This window comes from Copadichromis virginalis, linkage group LG5 (assembly GCF_057382275.1).
Source record: "Copadichromis virginalis isolate Kocher_CV1m ecotype Utaka linkage group LG5, C_Virginalis_male_GT1.1, whole genome shotgun sequence".
In the NCBI taxonomy this organism is placed as follows: domain Eukaryota; kingdom Metazoa; phylum Chordata; class Actinopteri; order Cichliformes; family Cichlidae; genus Copadichromis; species Copadichromis virginalis.
The window spans coordinates 26,039,546-26,062,977 of NC_140622.1; the positions used below are offsets into that span (position 1 = coordinate 26,039,546).

General features: G+C 39.9%; 4 protein-coding genes across 6 annotated transcripts; 2 read left to right on the forward strand and 2 right to left on the reverse strand.

Annotated features, from left to right (window-relative positions):
- The first annotated feature begins 826 nt into the window (after nt 1–826).
- LOC146709858 (heat shock protein beta-7-like) lies at nt 827–1,819 on the forward strand. The gene is made up of 3 exons (XM_085458064.1): nt 827–995; nt 1,207–1,340; nt 1,676–1,819. Exons 1-3 carry the CDS (start codon nt 917–919, stop codon nt 1,808–1,810), a joined length of 348 nt encoding a protein of 115 aa, XP_085314190.1. The 5' UTR covers nt 827–916; the 3' UTR covers nt 1,811–1,819.
- A 414-nt stretch (nt 1,820–2,233) lies between these two features.
- On the forward strand, nt 2,234–4,894 carry cplane2 (ciliogenesis and planar polarity effector 2). Its single transcript, XM_085457037.1, has 5 exons — nt 2,234–2,581; nt 3,670–3,822; nt 3,981–4,105; nt 4,202–4,341; nt 4,543–4,894. The coding sequence occupies exons 1-5, from the start codon at nt 2,470–2,472 to the stop codon at nt 4,760–4,762; spliced, it is 750 nt and encodes a 249-aa protein (XP_085313163.1). The 5' UTR covers nt 2,234–2,469; the 3' UTR covers nt 4,763–4,894.
- A 1,578-nt stretch (nt 4,895–6,472) lies between these two features.
- On the reverse strand, nt 6,473–11,638 carry LOC146709860 (rho guanine nucleotide exchange factor 19). The gene is made up of 11 exons (XM_085457042.1): nt 10,863–11,638; nt 10,407–10,577; nt 10,263–10,327; nt 9,887–10,161; nt 8,370–8,530; nt 8,129–8,281; nt 7,917–8,046; nt 7,764–7,838; nt 7,432–7,524; nt 7,196–7,344; nt 6,473–7,051 (listed from the first exon to the last, which is right to left on the reverse strand). The coding sequence occupies exons 1-11, from the start codon at nt 10,991–10,993 to the stop codon at nt 6,811–6,813; spliced, it is 1,644 nt and encodes a 547-aa protein (XP_085313168.1). The 5' UTR covers nt 10,994–11,638; the 3' UTR covers nt 6,473–6,810.
- Nucleotides 11,639–11,671: 33 nt separating this feature from the next.
- Nucleotides 11,672–21,838, reverse strand: ddi2 (DNA-damage inducible protein 2). 3 transcript variants are annotated; one of them, XM_085457038.1, is made up of 10 exons: nt 21,704–21,838; nt 21,377–21,548; nt 19,024–19,153; nt 18,595–18,861; nt 18,383–18,509; nt 18,095–18,222; nt 17,324–17,452; nt 17,035–17,138; nt 16,637–16,829; nt 11,672–14,263 (listed from the first exon to the last, which is right to left on the reverse strand). In XM_085457038.1, exons 2-10 carry the CDS (start codon nt 21,512–21,514, stop codon nt 12,756–12,758), a joined length of 2,724 nt encoding a protein of 907 aa, XP_085313164.1. In that variant the 5' UTR covers nt 21,515–21,548; nt 21,704–21,838; the 3' UTR covers nt 11,672–12,755. The 3 variants fall into 3 exon arrangements, with proteins under 3 accessions (XP_085313164.1, XP_085313165.1, XP_085313166.1); XM_085457039.1 differs by having other exon boundaries at nt 21,377–21,838; XM_085457040.1 differs by lacking the exons at nt 17,035–17,138; nt 17,324–17,452; nt 18,095–18,222; ... (3 more) ...; nt 21,377–21,548; nt 21,704–21,838 and adding an exon at nt 14,605–14,653 and having other exon boundaries at nt 16,637–16,776.
- Between the last annotated feature and the right edge of the window lie 1,594 nt (nt 21,839–23,432).

A 23,432-nucleotide genomic window follows, 5' to 3' on the forward strand; every position in this document is an offset into this window, starting at 1 on the left:
CAAGAAAAGTAAAAGATAGTGGCTTACAAATTACAATGTCTTATTAAATAGTGTTGGGGACAGGTTGAGTTGTCCTAGTTCTTAATTATTTCAGAGCAGAGCGGTGCACAGGCACACATATTCAGACCAGGCTCTTAGGCCTATCTAAAGGCCTAAGGCTCAGTGGCCTTACTTACTTTAGCAAATGCACATGCCCCTCTAAAAGGCTTTACACAGGGTAACATCCCAACATGGACCCAACATGATATGAACCCATAAATTAGTTGATGATCAAACCAGCTTTTATCAGTGTGTTTTGCTTTTCATTCGCCGGTACAGCCTCACAGAGCTTGTTTTGCCGTGTTTGTCATGCAGATGGAATTGATAAGGCTTCGTTACTTTGGCAAGGTGGGCCAAAATGTCACACTTACTCATGAGTGTGCTCCTTCATACCCACAGCTGTGATTAATCACCCCTCTGCTCAGTTTAACTGGAAACTCATTGACACTGGGTCTTTTGTGTCAAATCCCCCTTACACATCCTTAAAATGAGCACAGTTAAATTATAAATTATGAAAGATAACGTGACCTTTGTGGCTTAAAGTTAAGACTGGCAGCTCACACAATGATAATTATTATAATTATAGTATATTGCTTCACACAGAAACATCTCCGCACCCCTTTCTCACACATAGACACAAAGACTCACATGGACCCCAGTCATGGGTGCGGCTAAAAATGTCAGACCCCCTTGACAACAGTTCAACAACAGTTCTGACACATTAAATATCTACAATCGGTGTCATGTTCCAGTCCAGCTGGATCATTAAGGGACCAAGCCACAGCCACACCCGGTGGTACACACAATTTCCCAGTAGCCTATAAAAGACTCAGTGCATGATGGTAAAGGTTTTAAGACAGACAAAGGAGAATTTACTATGGAGAAAAATGGGAGAAATTTATCTGAGGATTCAGGATTGCTAAATCAGCACAGCACCAGAGAACACAAATTTACAGGTCAGCTGGACAAAAACAGACACAGATATACTTTAATATATATATATATATATATATATATATATATATATATATATATATATATATATATATTTATATTTATTTATAGCACTGCAGGGAACATATTAGCTAAAGAAAAAACTAAATCAATATGTATCAAAATGTTGTGGATTTTATTTTAAAATCTCTATTATACAAATGACTATTTCAGATCATTTACAGCCTACAGGAAAGGTGCAGATCACTGGAGACATTTTTCAGTTCACTCTTGATGTGAGTGAATTTTCTCCAGAGGATGTCATCATTACATCCTCCAACAACCTAATAGAGGTGCATGCAGAGAAGGTGAGCCCTGCAGTCAGGCTGGTGTAAAATCAGATGTTATCTGTGACAGTAACTTAACTGATGGCCTGAGTTATATTATTAAGTTATACTATTCATTTATTTAAATGAAATTAAAGCAATGCACTGGCTTTAGTTGTTTGATTGTGTGTTAAATTTTAGAACTATTTGTCTTCTTTTGTTGTGAAACAATACACTTTTGATTCAGGACCTGAAATTTGGATTTATATCTTTTGCTGTCTCTATGGTGTTTTCTTTGAATTTGATGGCTTGATGGTTTCATTGATGGTTTAACTTTCTGCTTTGTTCTGTTCTCATAACCTGTTTTTGCCGTGCAGCTGGGTGAAGATGGAACAGTCACAAATACTTTTTCCCACCAGTGCAAACTGCCATCTGATGTGGACCCCATATCTTTGAGCATGTCCATGGCGAGCGGTGGGCTCCTGACTGTCAGGGCTCACAGAGTGTGTTAGTGTATAATTTCTGTGCATTTCAATTAAAACACATCAAGCCTCGTTTTATTTGAACTGTCTTCTTTGCTCCGTTGTATTTTGCCTGCTGTAACCTCAACATTAAGTGACTTACAAATAGAGTTCGATGGAGTTTAGCGACCTCAAGTGTCCGGGGGAAGGACTGGGGGAAAGTTTTTTTTAGAATGTAACATTTATTTTCAAATGGGAAGGAAATATACTGAAACATATAGTTGTTGAAATAAATGCAAATAAGAGTAAGTAACCTTTATCATATTAAAAAATATCAACTGTAAAATATCCAACAAAAAACTACGTTGAATTATTTCATCTACAACGGAATAAAGCAAATAAAAGTAGTAAAGAGTATTTACGGGTAAACCTGAAGGCAACACCACAATTTGAGGGAAGTGACGACATAGGTTGTCAAGGGACGCTTTAGTTTACGGAAGTTTTTACATTTTGCGGACAGCGGTTGTTATAATTTATATTTATGGGTTTTTGTGATTGATGTGGATGCTTTAAATGTTTTATTACTGCAGTTCAAGTCTGTAACAAGACAACGTTTAAAAAAATATCCTCTGGCCCAGACGGGAACCGACTTTTGGCCTTTTTAAGCGACAAACCCGAGCTCTGTGTGATGCTGTAGCTTTGTAACCGACATGGCAAAGGTTCCTCCCCCAGGATCAGTCGTAGTCGCAGACTGGCATCGATATAAAGACAGTAAAGAGTATTTCAGCAAAATCCTCCACAAGAAGAGACGGAGAAACTTTGGTAATGTCAGCTAAATAGATATGTTTCCAAATTACAACAGTTTTGTCTTTTTTTCTCCCCCAGGGGACCTTACGCACTCATATGTAAAGAAAAAAAACTATAAGTATTCAGAAATACCGCAAATTCTTCTTGCAGCTGATTTATTGCGACTGAGACTACTTGAAGTGCAGCCACTCATCAGACAAATGCAAAAACGTTTGTAGGCAGTATCTGTGTTTCACTGGAAATCAGCTATAAAAGTAGCTAGCGAATAAATGTGCATTTATTTCAAACCTCAACATAAGGGTTTTTATGAAGTACAAACTCCCCATTTGTTGTTGTTTGTGGAGGATAAAAACCCAGAATAATTTATAAATAGATTAAAGCAACCCACGAGGCTGTAAAATATTGGATTAAAACATATTGGGGACTATATTTTTAGCTGCACCATTTCTCGGTGAACAATCAGCTGCGGCAAATTGGCGGTTTTATTCATACATTGCTAAGTAGGCACCAGTGTGACAGAGTGAAATATGAACCATGGACAGTATGGGTACCTATGAGGACAGAGACAGCCACAAGCCTTAAGGTGGGACTGGGATCACATCAGGGAAAGTCTCTGGGCCCCTTCCTGTTTGCAGTTGTGATGGACAGACGGAGTCTCTGTGGATTATGATGTTTGCAGATTACAAGATACACTTGGGGTGTGCTGAGAAGACATGGCAGCATTTTAAATCATGGATTTATGACACGCAAGGAGATAAACAGGGGAGAGAATGATGCCATAGTGGCATCTTTAGTTTAGTTTACTAAGATCTCCATTAGCTGCAGCATTGCTATTCTTCCTGGGGTCACTTGTGATAGAAATGCCAAAATCTGGCCACACGTAGCACAAGTAGTCGGGGACATGCTCCACCCTTTGGTTTGGTTTGAAAGTTCTTCTTGATGTCCAGAGATGACCAAAAGTGCTGGACTTTCCTCCACGGTCACTCACTGGATGTTAATGGGGTGCTTTTAAAGACAAATTCTATTAACCCTATATCATATTCTATTATCCTGACTCAGGTGTGCAATTTCTTTCAGTGGTCCTTTTAAAATGTGTTTTTCAGGCCTTTTGGAGTCTCCAGTGATGCCTCCACATGTAGCTGTGGACACAGTTCATTATAAGATCTTCATCTCTGGTAAGAGCGGAGTTGGGAAAACTGCTATTGCTGCACGTCTTGCAGGCATGAATATTCCCAGCATGCACCATGAAACCACAGGTAAGCCATTCAAACTGCTGGTGTAAAAACACAGATTTTTAGCTAGATTACGTAGAACTAAGTGTGAGCCTTTTTAAAAAAAAGTAGTTTACAAAGTTTCAAAAAGTTAAGAGGCTGACAATGTCACTAATATTCTTTGTCATCTTTTGTTGCTTAAGGCATTGAGACAACAGTGGTGTATTGGCCAGTGAAGCTAAAAGAAAGCAGCAGAGTGCTTTTCTTCCGTTTTCAGCTGTGGGACTGTGGAGAGAACGCCTTACGCAGATTTGACCATTTGCTTCCAGTATGAATGAGATAAAGCAAAGACTAAAACAATTATTCTAGATGTGGAAAACAAACAGATTTCTGTGTTTTGTCTGATCTCCTTTCTCTCTTCCAGTCCTGCAAGGAGCAAGTGGATGCGGTCCTCTTACTATTCTCCTTCACAGACAGGACATCATTTGATGATCTGCCAAATCAGCTCGCCAAATGGTCCGAGCCATCTGTCAGGCGTGTTGTGAAAATTGTGGTTGGCACCAAGTATCCTTTTATCTTCCTTACAAATAGTTGGAAATGCCAATCAGAAGTAATCATCCACTTTTCTATGGGATCATCTGTGGTTCTACAAGACCAGGAGGCACAACTTTGAAGTGCCAAAACCCCCCCCAAAAAAACTAAGATGAGTCTGTGGCACAAACACACTCTTTACATAAACATATCCTTAATTAATGTTTCCTTCAGATTCGACCTTTTCATGCACTGTGATGTGGCAGAGAGAGATATAAGGGACTTCCAGGAGACATGGGGTATCCCGGTACTGCGTACAGGCGGGGAGGTCACAGACGGGCTGGGCGACGTAGCCTCGCTCCTCAACTGCCTTGCAGAAAGCCTGTGGCATCAGGACTGCGTTACAGCTGGCTCAGCCAGCCACCATTCACAGGAGACAGTGACTCTGCTTTAAAAATGAACGTTGTTTTAAACAGCCTGGACTGAACCAGAGATGAGGGTGCTCACCTCTGAATGGGGCTCATGTTGAGATGATGATACTACATTACTTGGCTCCAAATTATGTATTCTAAACCCCCCCCCCCCCCCCCCCAAAAAAAAACCCAGTAATACTTAATAAAAAATAAAGTCCAATACTAAAAAAAACTGGAAAGTTTTGGATTATTAATATCACCTCAAAACATCTTTTGGTGACAGGATATACAGGGAGTGCAGAATTATTAGGCAAATGAGTATTTTGTCTACATCATCCTCTTCATGCATGTTGTCTTACTCCAAGCTGTATAGGCTCGAAAGCCTACTACCAATTAAGCATATTAGGTGATGTGCATCTCTAATGAGAAGGGGTGTGGTCTAATGACATCAACACCCTATATCAGGTGTGCATAATTATTAGGCAACGTCCTTTCCTTTGGCAAAATGGGTCAAAAGAAGGACTTGACAGGCTCAGAAAAGTCAAAAATAGTGAGATATCTTGCAGAGGGATGCAGCAGTCTCAAAATTGCAAAGCTTCTGAAGCTTGATCATCGAACAATCAAGCGTTTCATTCAAAATAGTCAACAGGGTCGCAAGAAGCGTGTGGAAAAACCAAGGCGCAAAATAACTGCCCATGAACTGAGAAAAGTCAAGCGTGCAGCTGCCAAGATGCCACTTGCCACCAGTTTGGCCATATTTCAGAGCTGCAACATCACTGGAGTGCCCAAAAGCACAAGGTGTGCAATACTCAGAGACATGGCCAAGGTAAGAAAGGCTGAAAGACGACCACCACTGAACAAGACACACAAGCTGAAACGTCAAGACTGGGCCAAGAAATATCTCAAGACTGGTTTTTCTAAGGTTTTATGGACTGATGAAATGAGAGTGAGTCTTGATGGGCCAGATGGATGGGCCCGTGGCTGGATTGGTAAAGGGCAGAGAGCTCCAGTCCGACTCAGACGCCAGCAAGGTGGAGGTGGAGTACTGGTTTGGGCTGGTATCATCAAAGATGAGCTTGTGGGGCCTTTTCGGGTTGAGGATGGAGTCAAGCTCAACTCCCAGTCCTACTGCCAGTTTCTGGAAGACACCTTCAAGCAGTGGTACAGGAAGAAGTCTGCATCCTTCAAGAAAAACATGATTTTCATGCAGGACAATGCTCCATCACACGCGTCCAAGTACTCCACAGCGTGGCTGGCAAGAAAGGGTATAAAAGAAGAAAAACTAATGACATGGCCACCTTGTTCACCTGATCTGAACCCCATTGAGAACCTGTGGTCCATCATCAAATGTGAGATCTGATTTGTTTTTGAATGTCAGAAATGTATATTTGTGAATGTGGAGATGTTATATTGGTTTCACTGGTAAAAATAAATAATTGAAATGGGTATATATATTTGTTTTTTGTTAAGTTGCCTAATAATTATGCACAGCAATAGTCACCTGCACACACAGATATCCCCCTAAAATAGCTAAAACTAAAAACTACTTCCAAAAACATTCAGCTTTGATATTAATGAGTTTTTTGGGTTCATTGAAAACATGGTTGTTGTTCAATAATAACATTATTCCTCAAAAATACAACTTTCCTAATAATTCTGCACTCCCTGTAAAATGCCACTATGGCATGGTGAGCATATTAAATATTTTGTCCGATTGTCATGTTATACACTTGTACTCCGGAAAGTGAATTAGAAATCATTTTATTATCAATTAAAGTAAACTGTACACTACTTAAAAATTAATTAGTATTTTAAAGTCAGTCAGAAACAACAAAAAACGTCTGTAGCGATGATCTAGCTCATCGTGAGGTTAGTGGACGTTTGAACAAAGCGCACCGAGTGCATCTTCACCAAGAACAGTGCAAAGCGTAGACTGAACCACTGATGAACCTTAAAAAGTGAACAAGTTAACATTGTTTCAGTTGTTAGTTACATGGAGCCAAGTTTCGTCTTTAAAGTTTAAAGCTGTTAAAAGGTCAGTGTCTCGATGACAGCGCCTTCATCCATGCCTCTTTCTCCGACCTGTAATTTAAAAGAAGGCCATCAGATGGTGAGGGGGACTCCAACAGTGGATGTAAGGACTTACAGATTTTATTAACTCTTGCCTTGTGTCTGTAGCAATTATCATTGCAGTCGGATGTCCTGTTTGAGTTTTAGAGAGATGTAGCAGGAAGGAGTATGAGGGCAGACCCAGGACTTCAGTCTTCACAGGCTGAACGCTCACGTGTTCTGGGAATTGAGCATGGTCCATTACTTTAAAGCGCTCATCTCTGAAAGGGATGAGGGGGGGAAAAAGTAAGATTAGAAGCACATTTACAATGTGGATCATAAAGATCCTATTTTTTGTTGACTTGCAGCAGCTTGGACTGTACAGAGACTAAAAAGTTTGATTGCTAGGATTGCTAGTCAAATACTTTTTCATAGAGACGATCAAAAGGTCATTGAAGAGGTGGAGGTAGACGCCAACGAATGACATTCTTAAGTTATAAGCGCTCTCCTTGGTCAGCTGTTTCAGGGCTCCGTGGTGCACCAGGAAACGCTTGCTTGTGACCATGGGAACTGACTGGATGGATGAAGAAGACGCACTCTGTTACTGCTGCAGGTTAAAGAAGACCACTTTGTAGTCTATTAAAAACATTTGTGTCATCACCTTAACTTTTCCGAAATCCAGCAGCATTTCGAGGCAGACCAGCTCCTCAATCTGTTTCATTTTTCGGACCCCCTTGTCACACTCTGTCACTATCTGGGGTCAGAGTAGTGCAGTTGTAGAAGAATTAGGCAGATTTTTCACTTAAATAAAAAAAAGCTGTCAATACTGAAGTGCAGAAATTCTGTTGCAAGTAAAAATTGCATTCAGATTGGCAAGCATAACATTTTTATTTTTTTTTTAAACAAGATCAAGTATAAAGTAGCAGAAAATGGAAAGTGAATCTTTTTCTCTCGCCTGTCTTGGCATGAGTGTACAGATCTGAAAAGCATTACCTCATGAATGGCGTCTATTGCTTTTTTAAGGTTTGAAACTGAGTCAGAGTCCGGCTCAGACAGTTTCAGGATGCTCTGAAATGAAAGAAAACAGAAACCTTAGCTAATGGAGCAAAAATCTGTTTAACAGTTCAAATCTCATCAGACGTTTACCTCCAGCAGAAGCTTGATGCGAGTAATTCTCTGGAAGGGAAGGACGAGGAAGGACTTGAGGGTCTTTCTTTGACACACCGGGTCACTCTCGAGTTTCTTCAGGGTATACAGAAAAATTCTGTTGTGCTGCCTTGAAAAGGGAACATTTAACAGAGTTTGCATCGCAAGGTGTTGAGAATGTATTTGTATTCTGAAATACAGAGTACACTTACAGCTTTTCGTTGATAAGGGCTTCTTGGTACATCATATTCGTCACATACGGCACATAGAGAGTCTGGAAATGTTTGCAGTGCTGGAGGACGACGTCGCCAACCTGAGGGATCAACACGTTCTCTCCCAGTCGGCTTTCCAAATCCGTAAGAAACCTAAAAAGACACCAGGAGCCCAACTAAGTTAAAACATCAGGACAACCTGCCCATATATACAACAAGGTGCTACGTGTGGAGCTCTCACTTTTCACTGGCCACCATCACGTGTTGAATTTTGGAAAACAAAATGTGATGTTCTGTTTGAGACAGAGTCTGCTTGAGTTCCTGCGACTTATAAAAGTGATTTACGGCCACGCCGAGGCTCCTTAGGTAAGATGCTTCTGAGCCGATGAGCTCGAACATGGTCTTTAGAGGAAGAAAAGGAGGAGGTGGGGGGTTATTGGCAATCAAACAAAATTTAGACTGCTTTATCTCCAACGAAGGTAATAGTGTTTCAAAATACCAACCATGTCAACAAATTCCATAAAAACCTGGAAGAGCAGCTCCTGTTGCCATACAATTAAATCCTGATGTCAGCACAATATTTTTTAAGCACTCAAATGAACTGAAAGGAATTACCTAAAAATCCAAAATATACCTATAAAAGGACTTCTTTTTGCAGTTCCCCTTATTTTAATTTCCTGGTAATAGTTCTTAACCATTGCTGTGGATTAATTGAGCTCACTCTGGTTTTCCAGTTTGAGCGGCCTGTTTAAGGTCACTGCAAAGCATCTCAATCTGATTTAAACCCAGACTTTGACTACGCCGATTCAAACCTTTATTTGATGCTTCTTTCTTTCTGGACATGAACTGATGGCTGGACATTCTCCTTCAGGATTTTCTGGAAGTCTTTAGAATTCATGAAGATTTTGGAATTATTCCAGAAGATACCTGAATTAAAAAGTTCAGTTCAGTTCAGGATCAAAATGTTTTTGGCAAATGTGAGATGAGCCTTTGTGTTTTCTTGGGGGTCCGCAGTGTTTTTGTTTTGCCTTGGAATTCTTTCATGGATGTCATTTTTGCCCAGTCTTTCTTAATGCTGAATCATGAACACTGACCTTTAAGGAGACAATTGAAACCTGCAGTTCTTTAGATGTTATGGGTTCTTTTGTGGCCTCTTAGAGGAGTTGAAGCGCTCGGAGTAATTTTGGAAGGTTGACCACTTCTGGTAGGTTCACCACTGCTCCAAGTTTTTACCATATATGGATATTGGCTCACTCTGTGATTTGCTGGAGTCCCAAAGCCCTTAGAAGTGGCTTTGTAATCCATTCCAGATGTCGGTTTTTTTAGTTTGTGGCCTGACATGCTGCTTTTTGACATCTTTCATCTTATTTCACTATAAATCAGTTTTTAAGTAATTTCTTGATTCATCAGGTCTGGCAGTGATAGACTCTAAGATGTGGCTAGTGAAACTGAATTAAGGTTTCCACAAAAAAGGGTGGTGAACACAATTCACGATTTCCCAAATGGAATTACTTAATTACTTTTTTACAGGACTCTACATTTGCAGTCAAACATACGCTATACAGGTAAAGACTGAAATGTTGCGATCGAACAAACTTGATGCAGGCATATTTAACTTCATTAAAGATCCTAAGAGCAATATGAACACTTGTGCTCTGCTTCATGAGTGTGATTATAATGTGCCTTCCAGTTTAGTTAAATTGCATGCATCATCTCTAATATATGAAACAGCTTTTTGTTTTTTACATTTTTGCACACCTCTTGAAGGCGAATCTCTCTGGCTGTCAAGCTGCTGAGTAGACCAGATGCCTTCACCTCATCCAGGTCTTGCCAGAGTGTACTTGGAGTCACCCTAATAGGCTGAGATCGAGGAGTTGCATGACGAGCGCTTCGCTGAGGGCTTTCAGCACGAGTCATCGGTGTCTGCAGGCTTTGCAGATACTTGGGAGTTATCAGTTCAGACAACAGACCGTCTTTGAGTCTGTGGAGATCATCTTTCATTGTCTGCAGACAGTAATCCTGATACAGTGGGACTGCAGAGCAGAATGAGAAAGACAAAAACAGCTTTACAAAAATTACGCTTTAAAATTTAAATGTGATGATGATGATACCTTAAGAAGAAGGTTAAACTTACAAATATGAATGTACTTCGACTGGAATCGTTCACTCTGCAATTCCTCCCCAATCACATTCTCTTCTCTGGATTTATTAAGAAGGCCACATGCAGTTAGCTATAAAATATTTTTGCCAAAGTTAAGAGATCCCCACCTCATCTTACCCTTCTTTGCTTTTATCCGGATCACATTGTGCGGACGAGCTTGAGTTATCTTCCTGAAGTCCAGGTGGCAAGAAGATTTTCAATTTGTGCGCTGCCAAATGATTTTTTTTCAAATCCCATGTGCGCCTTAAAGCCACCAATCTGAGAGCTGGAGATATGTCTAAGGGAAAACTGTGACAGGATAAAAGATTTTATAGTTCTGGATAAAAAGGCTCACCTGTTTTGTACTCATTTTAGATTAAAGAAAATCTCATATGTGGGGCCAGTTCCCCCATTGCATCAATTTGACTTAAAATGATGAAAACTTTAAAAATTTGAACAGGAAACTCATTATGACTCAATACTTCACTACATTTGCATTTACTGCATTTGAAATTGAGATGCATTTAGTCATAATGAAGCAGTTTATAAGTTTTTTAAAAACCATTGGCATCTTTCAGGGGCTGAGGTCCTTACCTGCAATTCTCAGGCTTGTTTAAAGACCCGCTGCCTCTATCAAGGCCTCCAGTGTGCTCTGCCCTGCTGTTTTCCAGAGAAAAGCCCTGACAGAGCATCTCTCTCCCCTCTGTGGTTGGTGACTGAGACATTAATTACTCAGTAGATGACTTCTAAACTAGTGTATGTTTGTAATGGTTTTTCTCACTGTGGGTGTCAGCTGTAGTCTGGAACTGATCTTTTACTATACCCTTTCCAAAGTGGATTTGGGTGGATCCTTCCTGTGTCCCACAGCCAATCAGACTACACAGTTTGAGTTACCTGCAGTCTGAGTGTTTAGCAGCAATCAAAAAACAAACTAGAAGCAGGTGTGTTTCTTTACATGCTCCTTCAGGGTTTTACAACTATGGAGGCTTGTTTCTGCCACAATTAAAAACAAAACAAAACAAAAAAACAACACAGCTGTAAGTCAAAGTTTGAGGTTATTATCTCAAAATTTTAATGTAACTCAAAGTGTCACATTATTTTCTTAGAAGTCTGAGTTAGCAGGTTAAACTTATGGATGTCAAAAGATCTTTTTTTTTTCTTTTTCCCAGTGGTGCCACCAAGCTTCCATACACAAGAGCAGTGGGCTATTTTTTTCACCTTTTAGATTAGTCCAACTCATGGCAACATCATTATTTTGATACCACATATCCTTTAAGATGTCCATTTAAAAAAAAAGGTTTTTTTAAGATTATGGAAAATACTTTTTAAAAGCAAGATATGGAAACTCTTACTTTCTATACTTGGCATGTGTTTGAAAAAAATGACTTAAAAACTCACACACGTCTTTACAAATACTAGTTTCATTTTATTTGCAATTTAAAATTCCATACAAGATAAAAGTAAATAATTCAATCTGCCTGAACATTGTGGATAATGTACATGACTCAAATAAAGCCATTAAAAGTCCCGATAGATGACATACTGATGAAACGTCTGACATTTTTTTATTTATTTTTTTAAAAACTGATTATAAAATAAAATATGGATGTTTGAACACATGATCACACACTACGAAGAACTTACACAAAATAAAAGACTTCCTGAACGGGAGCTACAAACAGAGTTGTAATCTAGACATGGCAAAGCGCTGAAAAAAGTGGATACATACAGTACAAGATACCTTCGGTAAATAACATACTGAATCAATCAATCCCATTTATGATCGTACTTCGGCGAACCCACTCGTTATTTTATAGTGATGATAACATTGACATGTTGGGTTTCCCTTGTCAATGGAAATTGTAAACTTGATCAAAAATGATCAACCCTCCTTAACTGCAAAAGTTCTTCCAACATTGGGTTGTTGCATTAGGTTTTATTCAAAAAAGGAAAAAAAATCATTAAAATATCCACATTTGTGCTGAACAATCTCAAGCTCACCAAACAAAAGTTACTGTGGTATGAGTAGCAGGTAATGCTACTCCACTCTGAGATTGTTTTGTTTTATTGACGATTAACAAATTAGACAAGAGTAGTTGTATGATATGTCAAAGAGGGGGAATTACAATAATGTTTAATGGTTCAGTAATCAATAACGGGCATTTAATAATATATCAATGCTGAACGATGAAATGAGAAGAAAATCATTCTATGTTACCAAATCTCTAAAAACCAATGAAGTGGGTGAGGACCCAAAACATCTGCATGCAAACACACCTCACATTTCTTTTTAGCCAGAAAAGTATCAGCAGTTGTCCTGTTTCTTCTCGGATAGTCTGTACGACAAACCAAGAGACAGCATTTCCCTGTTTCTTTTACGTGGTCCCTGCTAAAAATGGGGACTGAGACATCTGGATTGGTAACAAGTTTCCAAATAAGACAGATGCTAATTTGGGAGGCCAGGGACTCGCATGATTGGTTTTGAGTCTAGGTGGGCACAGTGATACTGCGGGCTAGAAGTGCCAGCAGAGCTAGCTCCACAACCCCATGGGCTTGTTCCAGTGCCTCTGCAGCCTCCCTGGCAGAAAAGCCTGCTGCCTGGATTCTCTGGATGTGCTCGGCTGGAAACTGTTCTATAAAGGGATGTAGAGGAGGGAGAGGAGAGGCTGGAGATGAAGGCTGGGGAGTCTGAGCCAGAGGAGGAACTGATGAGGACAAGTTGCTTGAAACTTCCTCCGGTGAGCCCGCTGCCATTGACATAGGGCTGAGGAAAGTGTGCTCAGTTTGGAGGCCTAGGTTGTCTGGGGTATTGGTGCCAGAGGCTTGTCCATCTGCGACCCCTCTCCCATGCTGCCCCTCAGGAGGCTCCCTGAACTCCAGATCCTCAGGGGGATCAAGTGGAACCTCTGGCTCAGACTGAGAAAAGCTGATGTTACTCGCCTCATCTTGCCCACATCTGTCTGCCCTCCTCTCCTCATAGCTATGTGGACACTCTAGTGGTCCTTGTCCAATCACAGCCTCTACTGTATCACCGCCCAGATGTTCATTCTGGCCAGAGTGGTGGGGCGCAAGACACTTAGATGGTTCCCCATCAGACACAGCAGCAGCATAGTTGGCTTTGGCATCGCTTGGTTCTGCACCGGGTGTAATGGCAGTAGAGGGGGTAAGCTGGGTATTTTCGGGGATTGAGGTGCACGGTTCGGGGGACATGTTGTCTGTGTCCTGCCTGAATGGATTTGAAGGAGAGCAGGAGGTGCTGCGATTTTGTGACTGAGCACAGTTGTTGGATACCAGCAGCTCATGAAGCTCCCTAAGGGCAGATGCCAACGAGGGGATGCTTTCAGAGCTGGAGCAGTGCTCTCCATCAGGCTGATCCCTCTCAGAGCACACCACACTGTCAGAAGCAGTGGGAGACTCCATTTCAATTGAGTCAGGTTCCCTGGGAGCACCTGGACCGACTTCCGTTGTAACAGCAGTATCACACTCTGTCACCTCCTGCTCCATGGGCTGAATGGGGGAAAGTTCCTCTGCATGGGGAAGCATGGAGCTGTTCTCCACCTCATCTGATTCAGCATCCCCCTTTATGGCTCCAGGCTGTAGTTCTCCCCCTGGATCCTGGGATACGTAGTTCATGTCTGCAGGAGGGGTACACGAACGCACAACATCTGTTGAGGGACTGCTTAGAGGGGGCACCACGGAGTTGCTATGGAGAGGCAAAGGGTCAGGGTGGATATGGTGAGGTATAGAAGCTCCATCCTCTGCTGGGGATGAAGGCTGAGGAAGCTCCTGGAAGCCAGGTTGATCCTGGCACTGCCCTGGTGCTAAGGACTGCTGCATGGCGGCAGGGGCAGACTGAGAGCGATCCAGGGTTGGGTTCTGGGGTTGATCAGAGGAGAGGCTTTGGGAAGGGGAGGTGGCTGACGACGTTTGGCCTAAGGTTTTGGGTAATGAAAATGGTTGGGGCTGCGGTGAGGTAGCTTGTCCATCTGCAGTGTCTATCACAAGAGAAAATATGCCTAGGAATTAAACTGTGAACTCCAGTGTGGGACAGTAACTATGTCAATTTAATAGCTTTAGATCCAAACACAAATACATATTCTCTTGCCCAAATTCTTCAATGCATTCTATACTAACATACTTTATTCATTAATATTAATTATAATGAATTTCCTATTCTAATTCAATCAAATATAAATAATCACAATAAAATGCATCAGTAAATAACAACAAAGGTACAACACTGATTACCTGACCCAGCAGCAAAATAACAGCAAAATAAAAGAAACAAATAGCAATGGACTTAGCACTGGCAATGGACTTGTGAATTTTGCAGTACCTGGTTGGTAGGGCCCTCTCCAGCTGTCTCCAAATGCATCAGTGCTGTCCTGCTCAGGGGTTAGGGCACACACCACACACATCATGCAAAGGGACGGAGAAAGTTAGCAGTCACACACAGGGCATGCACCAAACTATCGGCCTTTTCACACACACAGATGTGAAAAGTGTCATCCAAAAATAAATAAATAAATTAAAAAATTCTCGGGTCTAGGTCCTGACAAAGAGGTTGCAGTGTACATCCCCATCACTAAACGTCAGGGGAGCTCAATTCAAAGGGTTGTTCAGCAGTTAAAACTGTGGGCTGATTAAACTGTCTCTCCTGACTCGAGTCCATTAACAACCTCCAGTCATTGCTGGGCATCACTGGAAACAACAACAAAGACTTAATGGGGCTCTTGCACAAATAATAATGTGAGTATTAAAGGGAAACTGAAGAGTCCTGTATGGGTGGAAAAGCACCACTTTCCACTGACAGTGTATCTGTGTTGGTAACTTTTATAAAGTAGGAGTGAGCGATGTCAAAAAATGACATAATTCCAATAAATTAAACTCTTATATTTCAATATTTTCTTTAAAAAACCTGTTTATACATTAGAAAAGTTGCCGGACAAGAAATGTTGTCATGTAATAATCCACTAACTTAAAACACTCACAACACCCTAAAGGAGAAACTTCACTATAGTGATGCCAAAGTATTTATTTGGTGCTGGAATAGCTAATGATGAACAGTTTAACCCTTTATCACACAACTATCAGACATGTCGCCTGGACTACTGTGAAATCATAAAACAATTCTCATCTTTCAGGAACCATTTAAATTTTCTCTCTAGCTCAACACAGTTAAGGAGTTACCGTATTGTAATGTCTTCATCTAGATAGAGCCGATTTTTCTCTCTGTGTTCAGACAGACCTACCTTGTGAATGCTTTGTGCTACTGTGATACACCAAATCAATCTTTAAAGCTCATATTCTCTTCTTTCCAAAACCCTTTGAATTTTATGTCTAACTCAAACAGTAAGAGAATTATGGTAATTTAAAAGAATGCTTGTAAAACGAGTCTGTGGCTAGACCGACGGCAAAAATAAAACGTTTGAAGCATTAAAGTGGTTGAAAAACTCACACTGTCCACAAAGTGAGACGGCAGGGGACCGACAAGCTGCCATTAACCATAACTGATGTTTCCCATGCTAACATTTTGTCATAGTGAAGTTAAGTAACTGCACAAATACAATGGGAGCGATTGCTTTTATTATTAGTTTTGTCAACACTGCAGACATTTTAAGCATTTTTCTTATATATATATATAAAATAGATTTTATTTCACAATTAGAGGACACTTTTTAAAACTTTTAGTTAGATACAGATGTTGTCGGAGATTTTAAACAATAACGAGACGATAAGGCAACATTTAATCCTGTTTATGAATCTATTATTTCCTGGTCTGCCATAGATTCTGGTTCATATAAATCCCCACCCACGTTTCTGTTGGCACAACATGTTTTTTTCCATTTGTCTGCGTAGGAGGTTTCAAGTTCTGCTCTCACACTCTTCAGATCCATCTGCACTCGAGTCTACATCATAATCAGACAAATTTTAGTTGTCCTATATGAACTCACTATAATGAAACAGTTTTGAGGAAGCACTTTCAGGGACATGATTCGCTAAAACCTAATCTGAAGAGGTACTTTTAGATCACAATACACCTGGTATGGACAGTAAGGATGGTGAACTTTATAAATGGTAAATATATGTATATATAGTTTAAATCATTTTGTTTCATTCATCAGTTTGTTTTGTTTTAAGCCTAAAAAGCTTATTTCTGTTTTAAATGTGCTCTCATTTGCCTGACTGTTGTCTTATACTAAGGTACATTTAACTTGCTGAGGTGATGACATGAAGTGATCATGTGACTGCATAAATGGAGTTGAGAGTAAGAAGCTTTAAGTGGCACATGCAAATGTAGTTCCAACTGAGCTGGAAAAAAGCTCAATGAGAAACAGCCTGAAGTGCACACATAAACGGCTTCTTACCGCTTTCCTGTATGGACCTCTGAAGCGCCTCTGCCAGTTCTCTGTCAGCCAGCTCCTCTGGGCGGGCATCTTCACGCCCCTCTGTGCCGTAGGCTAGTCGGGCACACTCTGGCAGCTCCGCCTCAGACAGAAAGCGAGTTTCTGTGCCTGTAGTGCCGATGAGGAGGACGCTCTTCTTCAAGTCGATCGAACACTGCAAGAAAAACAGAAATGTATAATCCTAAGCTTTTCTAAAGTTTCCAGTGTTAATGTTGTTGACTGATCATTTTTGTCAGCGATATTTCTTTTCTGACAAAAATAAGAAGATAACTAAATAAAAACCGGGGCATGAGAGCAAAAACTCCCATGCGCCCCGTTTCTCATGAAAACACCACTGCTCAGATAAAAGGAGCTCACACCTGGTGTCTCTTCAACATATCCAGGCCAAGCAGCATATCCATAGGCTGGTCTTCCAAAATGGAGAAAGAACAAGGAAGGAAGTCTCCCTCTATCTGGACCTGAGCTGGATTATGAGGAACAAAAAAAGGAAAAAAAAAAGAAAAAAAAAAAAAGAATACACTGAAAATGTGATGCAGAGACTTAAATTTGGATTTACTAGAAGGCATAGCAAGATAGTTAGGCAAACATTTGTGACTGTTCTGCATAAAAAGTAAAATTGTTCATAGTAGAAACACTCTTGACACAAACCCAAATGAACTCTGCCAATGATCTTCTGGGTGCCCACTCCTTTGGCGATCCCAGCCCAGCGTCTGTCCACCAGTCGCATAATGTTGCAGCGCTCTGCGCATGCTTGGCTCATGATGGTCATCTGGGCTCCTAAAAGTGAAGGAAAAAAAATCAGTGAAAACTAAAACCAAAATGTGTTTAAAGATACCTCATATGTAAACCACAACTACACACCTGTATTTGTCAGCCCATATTGCATGGGTACAATCCTATTTTCCACACCTATAAAGACCTGAAAAGCTGCTATAACAGTCCTGTCTCCACCCGACAAGACTGCTACCCAGACTGGGTACACTTCTTTAATGATTGTGAGAAACAAACAGAATCCCACACACTCTGATAAGTATTAGGCTGGTATTTTGTTTGTTTTCATACAGTCCTGCCTCGAGCCTCCGCCTTTAAGTGGCACATCTCCCTCTGATGCCACAGACAGCAAGGTGTTTGGGGTATTAAAAAGCCTCACCCTCAGAGTATGGAGCAAGATTGACGACACTTTAAAACCAATAGGATATCATTAAGCTTGTTAAAGAATTTATATTTTCTAACTGATGCCTGAAAAACCACCCCACAAAATAATGTGATTTATTCCTTTCAAAGAGAGCAAATGTAAATCATTTGGCATTTTTTTTCACATTGGAGAAAAATAAAAACAAAAATCTTTAAATTTTTTTTTAAATGTAATTTTATTGTGCAGCCCCACTACTGTTCGTATCAGGATTTAATGTTCATTACCTGAGTCAACAAAAGCTTTCACAGGGTGGCCATTGACTTTGCAGTTAATGTACAGCATAACCACCTGTCCAAAGCTTTCTGGGGCCTCCTCCATTGCTATGGTCATGTTTTCTTCCACATTGTGTTGCCTAAAATCAATTCAACAGTAAGTGTAAAAGAAAAATCACAAACAATTCATAAATAATAAACCAAAACACGCAAGTGGCAGATGAAAGTGAAGCTGTGCCTCATAGGATGAGGATTATTATGTGTTGTGAATGTCTCTAAGTGATTAACGTCTTTTCCTACCTGATGTCCTCTTCAATCTTTGCTTGGGCTTCCAAATCAAAAGGATCAGCGGTCAAAAGTCTGATTCTCTCCTGCTCCCTCTTGGCTCGATCCTGCTGTTGCTCCTGCAGCACTTTGGTGAAACGCTCTAAGGAAACACAATTATGCTAACATGGCCGACTCATTGTAAATTAAAAGACGACAAGCACACCCATTACTCTGTTTTAGTTCACCTAAGTCTCCGCTCAGCAGGGCCTCAGCGAGCGGCGGGTTTCTCTCCTTGAGGAGCGATAGCTCGTGTGGATTCGATAAAAGCATCTGCTGAAGTAAGGCGGGGTCGTCCAGCCCCTGAGGAGAGGACCCACGAAAGGCCATTGGCGTGGAAGGCTGTGCGGCACGCTGCGGTGGAGCCTGTTGCTGTGGTCGTACGGCACCACGTTGATTGGCTGAAGAAGAGGTGCCTGGGACTGTGATGGAACGAAAGTCAATACGGGGCAGACCTAAATAACAGAAAGGGTAGAAGATTAGCGTACTGCATAACGACATTATTATTATGTCACGTCTCTCGTAACTCATCCAACAACAATAAGATTCAGATTAAACATTTCCCTGATTAAAATACATACATAAACAACATGTTTATTAGTTTTCATGTGTATTACCTGGGAAGGCGGGCTGAGCCGCTGGTGGCCTTCTGTCAGCTTGCCGGAGAACCACCACGTCTCCATCCTTTACACCGTATGTCCCCAAGGCACGAGTGAGGTCTTTTAGGGGCTGTTCAACATATGTGATCTGTACAAAAATAAAAAACACTAAATAAGAAGAAATCAACATGCATAAGATTCACAAGTTTTTGCTCACATTTTATTTGACGCAGAAATGGGTGGACACTGGTCATACTTGAATAATGTGTAAAGATTTCTATTGATTCTTATCTGTTTCAATAGTTTATTTTTCTTTTCTTTTCTTTTTGTTTGTTTGTTTTTTTTCCTAGTGCATGCCCATGCTACAGTATTGTTTGGCCTGTCCGTTCTGTTGATAAATTGATATACTCAATTAATTAAATAGCGGTGGCAGATGTTGTTTATAGTGTCAATATGGATCATTTGATCCCACTGTTACGTGGTTTCTTGGTGCGTATAATTACATTTTTGTGGATCTAAATTCGACTCTAGTGTTATGAAAATATAATATAAAAACTGGTAATTTTAGCACGTTGCTAGCTGGTTGCCACATGACGGCACCATAAAGCATGCGTAATTCAAATTTTGTAGATATAAATGAATGTTGTTGTTGTGAAATAAAATTGATAACAACACTTTTAAAAGGTGCATAAATGATTAACTTTTAGTTTATTTTAGCCAGTTGCTAGGCAACTTTATGATTTAAAAAAAAATGTCATAGATAAGAAACCTAAGATGGTCTAAGATGTACTTGTGTTCAAGCATTGGTTACTCAACTTATGATGGTCTAGGAGGAGTTTGCAGACAAACATACACTCACACTCACACACACACACACTTTTCTGTGTGATTTTAAGAAGGTCTGATTTTTTCTTTTCTTTTTGCTGCTTATCTTTTATCATTTATATAGTTCTAGTATAGTACTTCTTTCTACTTGACTGACAATGAGTTATCTTAGTACTGTTAACTGAATCTCAATTCATCAAATTAAAGCCATATTTCCCACGTGACCATCATAGGTTTGCATGACAAACTTTCAGGGGAAATACACACTTCTTAACAGGGATTACAAAAAATTTCTAGTACAATGTTTTTGACAAAATGGGGAAAAAAGTTTCAATGGATGAAGTTAGGAATTTTCTTCTATCATGGTAGTATGGCTCTATGAGTATAGCTCAAAACAAATGATGTATGTTTGAAGTCCCTAAAATATTTTGGAGAATGTCAAAACCACAATTTTGCAGGTACTGATATTTTATTTCCAACTCCTCATATAGAAATCACAAACCCTCCAAATCAGATAAATAGTCACAGATACTATTAGTATTACTACTTCCACTTTTATTTAGCCTGGAAATTCCACTGAAATCTAATCTCTTTTAGAATGGAAACCAGACCAAGACAGGGGTTGATTAAATTTTCAATACCAACCACTAAAGCTTAAATGTGAAAAACACATTTTCACCCAACTTCAGTGTGATATTCCCCAGACACCACAACATGTTTCTCTTATTTTCTCTTTGTATCCGATGAGCTAACACGGAATGACCCTCTACTCCTCATCCTCACTTTCTGTTTCCAGTTTACCCACAAACACTGTGCAGACCAAAGTGTGTAAACGAAATGCTATATTTTGAAGCCAGCAGAAGAAACTGATTCAGGGCTAAAACAAACACTTATTTTCATTACTATAAATATTATTTCTTAAATGTTATATTATTTTTCACTTTGCATTTAATTGTTTGATCTACAGTCAAGTTTAGAGTCTATTTATTTTTCTTCCAATCTAACATAAACTACGGGTGCGTGTATTAAATGTGTTTAAAACTTTCTAAATCTGCCAGAATTAAAGGCTCTGGCGAGTAGTTTTACTTTTCGCTTTATTACTGTATACCACTGCTGCACTAACTTTATTATCCCCTTTATAGCGTGCTGAAACCCAAAGCTCGTCACGCAGTAAAACATTTGGTAGGTTATCACTTGTTTGGGGTTCTTCCTTCAGCCCAGATAACGTTAGCCTTATATCTCGAGCTACCAGGCGTACAAAACTCACTAACTAACCCTGAATTAAACTTCTCCAACCATTAATTACCCGGACAACTATTAGCTTCCTTAGTTTGCCAGTGTGCTCACTTTTTCTTAGGTTAAGGCTACACACACTTTAGACGTGGGATACATAATTCTGGAAACGTGTCTGTTGTGGATAACAACGCAGGTTTCGTAACACTTCGTCCATCAAAACAGCAAAAGTCCGATTCATCCTAGCAACCCAGCTAGCTAGCTTAGCTGCTAGCTACGTTAGCTCCGTTGCTACATGTAGCATGGGTCTTGCCTGGATTTCCCCTGCTGGGATTCCTGATTCCAGCTCACAAAGTGCTACGAAGTCTCTCAGTTCCAGCTCCGGGGACACATCGAGGGCGAAGGTGGTTTCTTGGCGATCCCTCGGCGCGCAGAAAACGGTCACCAGCATCGCTTTTTTGGGGCAGGATCTGTGGACAAGTCCGCTGCAATAGAATGCGTTTAGTGTGGTGTAGTTTTTCCACAGGGAACCCCAGTTAGTTTGTGGATTTCCCCCCTCTTAATTAAGCCGACTTTCTGTAGAAATTGCGTCAAAAGCGAAAGTAGTTACATGAAAAGAGAGTGACTGCTTTGCACTTACTGGTAAGAAGCCTGATGTCACAGTTTCTCTTTTAACAAGAACCAAACAAGTATTGCATCTCATTCAACCCGTTTTCTGGCATGTCGCAATACAGAATTTGCGGTCGTGCGTACTTCTTCTTCTTCTTCTTCTGTCGTTTTAACGGCAGCTTGCATCCGCGGTCGTGAGTAGTCTCTGTATTTTTTTTAAGGAACTTTATTGGACAATCAATGAGTATACAACACACAGACAGATAAAGTATACAGAAGAACAGAACATGAACACACAAAACCAGGGGTAAAAATGAATACACGCAAAAATTCACACACACACACACACACACACACACACACACACACACACACACACACACACACACACACACACATATATATATATATTGTTTTGAGAGCCTTTTTGTTGGTGGTGTCTGATACTGATTGTATGTACAATTCTACATCCTTAAGAAAATGACCGAAATATGGTGTTTTACTAGTAAACTTGAGTCCCTGTATTACACTGTCTTACAGTGTAATGCAGACACTAAGTGTCCACGGCACTTTTATTTTAACTGTGTTGTTTATTTATTGTAAACTGCACTATTTTTTATTTTTAACAAATAAATAACACTTTAAATAACACAATATTTTACCCTGTGATGATGATGATAATAATAATAATAATTGTTATATTATTATTATTATTATTATTATTATTATTATTATTATTATTATTATAACAGTTTCCCATCTGACCTTCTATTATCTTATTTTTTCTTATAATCTTCTTACTATTATTGTTGTCTTTAAGTTTGTGAGTATACGTATTGGAGCAGCAGCAGTCAAAAAAGCATATCAGAGACTCTAATTCCTGAGTTATGAGGAGAGCTGCTGCCATGTTTTTCCAGCAGCTTCATCAAAAGTGTGTGGTACGCCAGCAACTCAGACGCGAACAGGTAAGCCCTTTGGAGGATCATAAACTCTGCCCAGAAAACAAACAAACTAAAAAAACGTGCCTCTTTGGAAGAGCCTTTCAGCTCTCGCTGCCTCAGCAGAGCAGCCAGGATCATCTAGGACACTTTCCACCCACTAAGATGCTGTCATCAGGTCCACCTCATCATTAACAAAGAAAACAGCTTCAATGTTCCACATGTACAAATACACCCAAGTGCAGTTACTCAGCTGCTCTATTGTAATGTAGTGTATTATATTGTGTTTCTGTTACATTTTTTTAAATCAGTAATCTGATCTAATCTCAAGAATGAAAGTGTTTCTTTATTCATTTCATTCATTCACTTCTAAAGCTAGTATCTAAAGCTTCATCAGCAGTTCTGAAGTTTCACTGTTTTGAAAATAAAATGCAATATTATATATGTTAAATTTCTCATTCTTATAAGCTTACCTGTCTCTGACAATAAGACAGAAATAAAAGTGAATACTTATGACTAGAATTTGTCCTAAATTTGTTTACACAAACAATGTGCTTAAGGATATTTTAGGTCTACTATATGCAGGACACGACTTGTCCTTTATTTCTCTCTATTTTATTTTAAACCATCTGAATGTGCACAGGTCCTGTAGACATTTAAAAATGCTTTGTATACTTATCTTTCTCGACCAAAAAAGTATTTAGTATCAACTGGGGGGAAAAAATATGCCAATAAACAGTAAAAAATGTGTACGTGCACATGTAGAATATTATGTGGTTCTCATGGTTGATTTCTTATGTGAACCATATTTAATGGTATTGT